Here is a 9,368-nt window from a genome sequence, read left to right on the forward strand (position 1 = left end):
TCTGAGATTTTTAAAACACAGAGTTAGAAAAGAAAACGTCTCCCAGTGAAAGCCGCGTTTTACAGTAGAAATAAACGGAGCTCGTTATGCTGGTAGTGAACTACGCTGCCTGACTCAGCCGCCAAAAACCAGAGAAACAGACCTTAAACAGAAGTCTGGACCCTGCTGGGGTTCATCCTAAAGTTAGGACAGGATTTAGGAGGTTTAGTCTAGTTATGATGTTTGTGTGATGCTGTTTTCTGATCTGGAGTTAATGATGAGATTATGAAGTTAGGAAGTGTTATTCCGGAATAGCTACTGTCTGAGATTCAGTCTGTACTGAAGTCACCATGGAGACCAAACAGATCAGTTTTCAGACTTAGTAACTTTCTATAATACAACCCTAGGCTTGAAATTTCAGTCCAAACCCAAATACAGCAGAAACCACACCCAAGTGAACCCACGGCACCAAGTTTTGAACCCGTCAAAATTCTGCTCAAACTCAAAATACAATTATATACAAATTTGACTAAATTTATTTTAAAACCTGTGCCTTCCTGAAATCTTTTAGTCCGGATAAACGCCTGCCACTTCCTGTTCCACTCACCAGAACATTCCAAGCAGAACCACCAGGTTGAAGAACAGTTTCTGTCATTAAACTATTAAACAGGTCACACCCACAGCAGCCACCACACCATAGATAGACAGAATACAAACACCTAACTAAAGTAAACTAACATGCACTGATCAGGCACAGCATTCTGACCACCTCCTTGTTTCTACGCTCACTGACCACTTTATCAGCTCCACTTACTGTATAGCTGCACTCCATCTGTTGCTCTGATACTCTGTTACCCTGTTCTTCAGTGGGTAGGACCACCATGAACCCTCACAGAGCAGGTAGTATTTGGGTGGTGGATCATTCTCAGCACTGCAGTGGTGCGTTAGTGTGTGTTGTGCTGATACGAGTGGATCAGACATAGCAGTGTCCACTCACAGTCCACTCTATTAGACACTCCTTACTTGTCGGTCCACCTTGTAGATGTAAAGTCAGAGACGACGGCTCATCTGCTGCTGCACAGTTTGTGTTGGTCATCCTCTCGTCCTTCATCAGTGGTCAGAGGACGCTACCCACAGGACGCTTTTGGCTGGATATTTTTGGTTGGTGGGACTATTCTCAGTCCATCAGTGAGGCTGAGATGTTTAAAAGCTCCAGCAGCACTGTTGTATCTGATCCACTCGTGCCAGCGCAACACACACGTACCAACACGCGGTTTTACGTAGCCCTTTTATGTTCCAGCGCTCAGACTGATAGAGTACCTTCACCTTCAGTAGGCTTCCAGATGCGTCACAAAGCTGTCCCAACTTTTTTTTAACCTATTTTAAGATAACCCATAGAAGAAGAGGAATAAAGGAACACCTGTGGTGGTCTGAAAAGGAGCTTTGGCATAATTCATGCCAGCAATAACACAGTTCAATGTCAAACAGTGCTCATTCACGACCACAAGACGATGGAAGTGACATGCAAGCACTTTTCATGCTATTACAGGTGCACGTTTTCCCCATAGATGGGGAACTGTAGCACTGTTTGGCTTAACTGGCACCGCCACAGAAGCACAGGTGGGTACAGCATTATACTGAGGCCTTACAGAGTTTAGTGCTCTCCCTGTTTTAAAGGCTTACAAAACAAGCTGACAGAACAAGCACAACACTAAATATGCAGGATGCAGCCTTGCTAACAAATGAAAGGGAGCTATTAAAAAGTTATGAGATGATTCTAACTGGTGCTTTCAGGATAAAGTGTTCCTTCAGGGTGAGTCTTGCCCTTGTCTGTGCCACGGACGGGCACAAGTCGGCTGGGAATTGAGATTAAAGGCCGATATATACACCGGTCAGGCATAACATTATGACCACCTCCTTGTAGTTCTACAGTTACAGACTGTAGTCCATCTGTTTCTCTGATACTCTGTTACCCTGCTCTTCAGTGGTCAGGACCCCCATGGACCCTCACAGAGCAGGTACTATTTGGGTGGTGGGTCATTCTCAGCACTGCCCTCACACTGACGTGGTGCTGGCGTGTTAGAGTGTGTTTGCCACACTGCTGTGTTCTCTCTAAGCCTTTTTTAATCCCCTTCCTGAGATACATATGCATGGGTCTGTATCAGATCTGTGCTTTTCCTCTTTTAAAACTCAAACGTTTTGACATGTGGACCACCCTGCCCTACTGCCCTCGTCATCTCTCCATGATCCGCTCGGGTTCAGCCTATGTTTCAGGCCTAGCTATAATTTAAAACCTTAAACAAACCGCGTCACAGCTCATCTCCATATGTCCTACCGCTGCGCCTTTCAGCACGAGTCGAGTCCCATTTGCTCTGGCATGGACATAAGTTGCCTCTTATGCAGAAGACGTGTTTCCCTTTCTTTTGCCTGAGGCGGCTCTCTGCGGCTATGTTAACAGGCTCTCCCGGACCGTCGTTAGCACGAAGATGGAGTGCGCGGCTGGTGCAATTACAAAAGGCTGCGTGCGGCCAATTGCTTTGTCACGCGCCGCGATCTGCTCGCAAGCTGTTCCTGCGCAGCTGTGAAGGTACTTTTCTGCTCTTTGCATGGCGTCACGCAAACAAGACGGCACGTGAGATGCAGGGTATTTCTGCATTAAGCACTGATGAACAGCACTGACTTTCCTTCAAGTGTGCTAAACACTGTCTCGGGGTGGCTTCAGGGTTTTAATCAGGCTTGAGATTTCTGTTCAAACCCAAATATAGTCAAGTCAAAGTTCATTTATATGAATTTATATGCGACAACAACGGGTGCTGTCAAAATCAGGGCCCGAGCCCTCAGTGAGCAGCGACAGTAGCATGGAAAAACACCCTAAGAGCAAGAGGAAAAAACACTCAGAGGAACCAAGACTCGGAAGGGGAACCCATCCTCCTCTGGCCGACACCGGACAGCAAACAATAACAGCAGAAAATGAGATTTGACCATTGATATAAGATACGAGTAGTAATTTCTGCGATTAAAAAAAAATGCAGCAGCATCATTAGCAGGGTCAGTTCATGCCTGTGAGGTTTGCCCAGAGCTGTACAGCAAGAAGCTCCATGATGGTCAGAATGGTCCAGGAAACAGGAAAGCAGGAGAGATTTGAACCTGGAGGTTGGGGGAACCAGCCCTGTGACCAGAAGGCTGCTAGTTCGATCCCAGTATGACAGTATGTGACTGAAGTGCCCTTGAGTAAAGCACCTGTCCTCCAACTGCTCCCTGGGCGCAGTGGTAGGCCTGCCCACCGCTCCGGCTAGTGTGCTCACTGCCCCCTAGTGTAGGTGTGCTACACTAGTATGTATGTGGTGTTTCAATGTACAGATGGGTTAAACTAAACGACAGTGACACAGATCAGATTAGAAAAATAAACACCGGACATAGAATTTTAATTAAACGCCAAGCTTTCAGATGTTTATTAAATATGTCTAATAAAAGGTGAACTGAGCTCCACGGTTTAGAAGTAGAATAACAGAAAGACTGGATTTTATGGACAGTTTTTACAGAAGCTCAGTATCTGCCGATCTAAGATCATAAACAGACAGACGTTCAAGAGCTTTAAAGTCATTTAGAGCTTTAAAAACCACCAGCAGAGCTTTAAAATCTCTCTAATAGATCTCAGCGGTCAGTGCAGGTCTGAAATGCTACAAAAATCAGCATCGTACTGATAAAGATGTGAAAACAATTCACTCACATCCTCACAAGACGCTCCTTCACCAAGTTTAGAGTGAGTTTTCTTTAAATTCTCTTTCAATTATCAGATTCATCTACTCACAGAATGGCCCACAGTACAACATCTGCTCCATAGAATGTTCATTTGCATGTTGCTTGCTGTTACACATTTCCACCAGAGAGGTCTCCAAATCCCCAAATCTTACACAGTGCAGCTTTAAGTTGCCTAGCATCAATGAAAGCTGTCATCAGATCATTGATGAATAAACAAAATGAATAGCCAATTATCTATATGCCTTCAGAGTTTTAATCAGGCATCAAATATCTCTCCAAAGTTGCCAAAATTTGGACATCTGAAAAGAAAAGTTCTCTGTAGGTGCAGCCCATGTAAGCCCTTCAATAAATAGCTTCAGTATCCAGCATATAAGTCACCAAGTCTTTTCCGTGTTTATAGTATAGCGCTTGGGTGATTGAAGTGTATTCAGCTGATTGCATCCCTGAGTTTGATGAGCCAGTAAAGCTCACAGCTTCAATCTTCATATAATAAATCTAAACCCCCACAGTCACGATGTTCAGCTACACCCAGCCATGCCTGTGATAGCGTCACACTGTTAGGACTGAAGCGACCCCAACACAAGGACTAATCTAATCTCTCAAAGGCTGTAGCTGCTGTTTTCTTTAGGCTGATTTAATCAGGAGCTCCATACTGTCTATATTTTATTCAGGATCACTGATAATTGCGTTTAAACTTAATCACAGGGACTTCGTTTCACCTTGCAGGAAAAAACATCTCGACCAGTTGGGAATGATGGAGAACTGAGAAATCCATCTGTCTAGACCTTGAATTTGTTTTGAACTCTCTCCACACCATTTCACATGTTTCTCCGATGTGGACTGAATGAAGAATGAAGGGTTTCCGGCATGATGGTCAGTACTAGGTGATTTCCCGAGTGTCCATTGGTCAGTTTCACACAGAATGTAGACGGACACACGAATCCACCAGTTCCACACGGTGAGAGGCAGATGACGTGCATCTCAGCCCCTCTTCACAGGCTCATAACTCCGGATGGGAGTCTCGTAGGATCTTGTGATGAGATGGAATGGAAAGGGCGACTCTACAGATTCAGGAAGTGTTTGAACTGGATTTCTACACTGGATCCTCAAAAATAGTTCAACGTTCCCACCCAAAATTCCTCAAAGTTCTTGATTAAGATCACGTCTGGCACAGCAGTGCTACAGGACGGCTGAATGCAGGGACAAAACTTACTGAAAAAACCATGGATATTTGTCAAATGGCATTCAAACCCAACAGAAGCAATCAGGTCCCACTGGATTCAGACAAATATTTCTATCTGTAGTTTGTCTTGTGTGTAGACACCCAAAACCAAAAACAAATTACAGCTGAAATTAGGGCCTAATCGGTCTTGCTTAAGTGTGATTGAGCATGTTATTCTTCTTTGTTATTCTTCATGTTATGCTTCTCTTTTTTTCCCCCCACTCATGACGGCTCTGCTTGGATCCCATTATGTGTTTCATTATCATCATGATCCCAACAGATGCTACGCTGCGATGATTAAAATCCAAGCCCTTTCCCCGGGGAGTGTGCTGTAACATTGCCACCCAGATGTTGCTGAAATGCTGTTAACCCTGAACCCTTTAGTTTTTAGCCGTGCTAACGTTACATCCCCCTGTGTTAAAGACAAGCAGTCTGTCTGACAGCGTAACCTTTGTCTTAGAGTACAATTTCTTTAATCAAGTCAATTAATTCCAAAAAAACTTCCATTTTGCTGCTATTCAGCAGGAACTGGGAGGGAGCCTCATTAGCTTAGCACCTGAGAGAGGTAGTGAAAAATACAGTGTGAGTAACTGCTGGGTTGATTTTCATTCAAGGAAATTCGCCGGCAGAGAGTTCTTAAGTTCCATCAGCCTTCATTAAGTAGACTGTATATCTACTATGTGGGTTTAAGAAGATGAGGGGCCTCGCTTCTCATCCTATTGTGCCTCACAATCAACTGGAGTGGATAAAACTAGCTCTCTGACACTCAGAGGCCTCTACAGAATAAGCTCCACTGCCCCCTCCAATGCTGCTGAAACATGGACTGAAATGAGATGGATGACCGGTGCTGCTGGTAGTAGTGCTCCCGCTGAGGGTCCTGCCCCTGAGGCTACGGGCCTTTTTTTCCCCTGTTTTCTCAGGGGTGCTGGCAAATAACATGGACATTTCATGGGGTCTCGGCTACTTTAGGTCAGCGGTGGCCGTGGTCGGCTTGGCAGATATCGATGGAAAGAGCTGTGCTCTTCAGCTGATGCAGAATGGATTGCAGTGCTGAGCTACAGTACGCAGGCCGTGACTTGGGTTGAATACGGTTTATTTCAGCACCGTAAGAACTTTAAAGCTCCTGCCGTTCCCAACTCGGACAAGTTTAATGCATTGAGCGGATGATGACTCTTAAACACAGTGGGAACGTTTGGGATCGACTTTGACTAAGCCAGCTAATGACGCTTTAAGAATTAGTGCAGTTGCGGAATGCTGCTGATAGTTTTCGGTAACTTCATTTATATAGTTATAACAGGTAGCTGGTATGCTATCCCACGTAGTTGCTAAGATGTTGATAGACCATTGCTTTGCTATCCCCCAGGTGTTGCTAGAATTTTGCTCTGCTATCCCAGGTGGTTGCTAAGGTGTGGTGAGACATTGCTATACTATCCCAGGGTCATTAAGGTGTCGCTAGGTCATTGCTATGCTATCCCAGGGTCATTAAGGTGTTGCTAGGACATTGCTGTGCTATCCCAGGGGTGCTAAGGTGTCGCTAGGACATTGCTATACTATCCCAGGGTTGCTAAGGTGTCGCTAGGACATTGCTATGCTATCCCAGGGGTGCTAAGGTGTTGCTAGGCCATTGCTATACTATCCCAGGGTTGCTAAGGTGTTGCTAGGACACTGCTATACTATCCCAGTGTTGCTAAGGTGTTGCTAGGACACTGCTATACTATTGCAGGGTTGCTAAGGTGTTGCTAGGACATTGCTATACTATCCCAGGGTTGCTAAGGTGTTGCTAGGACACTGCTATACTATCCCAGTGTTGCTAAGGTGTTGCTAGGACACTGCTTTACTATCCCAGGGTTGCTAAGGTGTTGCTAGGACATTGCTATACTATCCCCGGGTTGCTAAGGTGTTGCTAGGACACTGTTATACTATCTCAGGTGGTTAGCAAGGTGCTGCTAGACTGCTACTGTGGTATCCCAGGTTGTTGTTAAAGTGTTGCTAGGCCATTGCTGTTATCCTAGGTGGCTGCTAAGGTGCTGCTAGAACGTTGCTATGTTTTCCGAGGTAGACCCTAAGATGTTGCTATCCCACTGCAGTGCTTTCACAGTTTGCTACAATTATGTTGCTAGGCTGTTAATATGTTATCCCAGGTGGTTGCTACAGTGTTACTATGCTGTTGCTATGCTATCCCTGTTGGTTGTTAAGTTGTTGCTAGGGCAATGTGCGTCACCTTCAATGCATTCCTGAGTCTAATTGCAGGTCCATTTTAGTTAAGTGCTGAATTTAGGGTGCTGTAATAAACCAAAACTCGTTTTTTCTTATTTTGCCTTACAGATCAGTGCACGGTGACCAGATCGTACCTTTTCCTTCACAAGTTTTGGTTCTTCAGCACCATCTACTACTTCGGCAACTGGGCGTTTCTTGCAGTAAGAGCCGTCTATGATCATTCATTTTAATCTCTGAATGCTTTCCTTGAGTTTATCAGCTGCTCAATATGTTACTCTTCCGTTTTTAGGTGTTCCTGATCGGTTTGGTGGTGTCGTGCTGCAGAGGGAAGAAGTCGGTAATCGAAGGCGAAGTGGAAGCTGATGACTCGGACTTTAGCGATGATGAGTACGTGCACTGAGAAGGCAAAAACAGCGACACTCGTTTATTTACACTCGGAGTGTCTTTCTCTTTGTTGCACACTGGATCTTAAAACTATCCCGACATAATTTAAACCTCTTTCTTGTCGTTTTGTTCGTCTGTCCGTTTCTTCGGGTGGGCATTCGCTCTTAAAAGTGAAGGTTCCGAAAGAGTAGTAGGTATGGGGGAAAGACTTAATTGTTATAGGACCTGTACATTATGCAGAGGTTCTTTAAGGTTCTTCACACAGATCTTCGCAGATATGTGGACCTTTAAAGAGCTATCCACTGAAAGGTTCTTCGAGGCACCTTCGTTTTTAACAGTGTCTCATCTTGAAAAGTTTGAATGGAGCCTGTTGGCTGAAAGCTCAGTCGTCCGTGCTCTAAATCTGGGTCTCATTTAGATCGCGTTGTGGAAAAATTAGCTAAAAATTCTTTATTTCTTTGTAGGAATCATATCATCACTGTTAAAAAAACAAAAGTATTTCCATGTATCTCAATTTTTTGCTATTTTTTTCATGATGTACGAAGCAGCAAAAATGATCCAGAATGACTTAGAATAAAATAATTTTACGTTAACTTGAACTGAAGGTTGGACCGAAACATTTCGGTCTTCTCTTATAAAGTTAGTATTTTTTTTTGGGAGATTTTTGGACAGTAATGATATGAAAAAGACCCAGATTGCATAGGACTATTTAAAGGTGCCAGCATAAAGATTTCACAGCAGTGTGGATCCTAATCATTGTTTAGTCAAACATAAAGTTGTAAAAACACATTTCTTTTCTCATTAACTGACGTACAAGGTGATGCGCATGCTGCACTGTTATTTGGACCAATGATTCTACTTTAAAGCTGCAGTCAGTAAGATTGCCTTATGTGAAATCGAAAGCAAACAGCGCCTCTTTCAGTCCACTGAGGTGCGGCTTATTTCATGTAATATTATATTTATGTGAAAAAAGAGTGACTTTGCTGTAGGGCAGTATTCTTAAGGCTGCATGACGCCTACGTTGCTTACAACCCGCATGAACAGTTTTTTCCAATGTGCGTCGCCTGTCATAAAGGCAGCTTTCCTCATCTCTGATATCAAGTTAACTGAAAATCGATGTTTTTCTGACCTTTTTGTGTTAACAGTTGACTTCTAGCGTATATCACGATGACGTAATACTGATAACGTTACAAAGCTTAGATCTTATAAATGGTAACTTTCAAGTCACTTAAGAACCATGTGAAAGTGTTCATTTGGTTCAGCCAGCTTGACATGGCAGGTTAGGTCATATTGAAGGGCACTTCCACCAGTTTCTCAAAGTTCCTGTGTATTTAAGATGTAAACACACTCGTTCAGTGTGGTTTGGTGTCAAGTGCTCCATTCTGGAGAAACTGAATTGCTCACAGTGGTGGTGAAGGGAACCAGACGTCCACCTTTGAAAGCTCCCTCACAGACAGTTATTACATGAAATGGTCATAAATTCACTGCCTGATGACTGAGACGCTGTTTTATGATAGTCTTGAGAGCTTAATTCATGGTGGAGGGATACGTAATATGTGTGGTGAGGCAAAATAATAATTTTCCATCATCAATATTCCAAGACTCGTGTAGGTTCTCTGGGGTTCTGGATGGTAAATAAAATGTCTATATATGTTTTTTAGTCAAGGCGACCCCTGGTTCCCATCACCACCACCGTAAAGACATCTGAACCATTTCACACCAAACCCACTCTGGAATTCCCCTTTAATAACATTATGTCACTATGATGTACACAAAGCTACAAAGTCTGCCATTTCACCCCAGA

At 43.8% G+C, this 9,368-nt stretch overlaps 1 protein-coding gene across 1 annotated transcript in view; it reads left to right on the top strand.

The window, feature by feature from the left end:
- lmbrd1 (LMBR1 domain containing 1) overlaps positions 1–9,019 on the top strand; it is a 171,496-nt gene extending 162,477 nt beyond the window's left edge. The window contains exons 15-16 of the mRNA XM_037533048.1: positions 7,289–7,380; positions 7,470–9,019. Coding sequence (XP_037388945.1) covers positions 7,289–7,380; positions 7,470–7,580 — 203 coding nt within the window. The 3' untranslated portion in view covers positions 7,581–9,019. The remainder of the gene's footprint in view (positions 1–7,288; positions 7,381–7,469) is intronic.
- The last annotated feature ends 349 nt before the right edge of the window (positions 9,020–9,368 follow it).

This window comes from Pygocentrus nattereri, chromosome 22, assembly GCF_015220715.1.
Source record: "Pygocentrus nattereri isolate fPygNat1 chromosome 22, fPygNat1.pri, whole genome shotgun sequence".
NCBI lineage: Eukaryota > Metazoa > Chordata > Actinopteri > Characiformes > Serrasalmidae > Pygocentrus > Pygocentrus nattereri.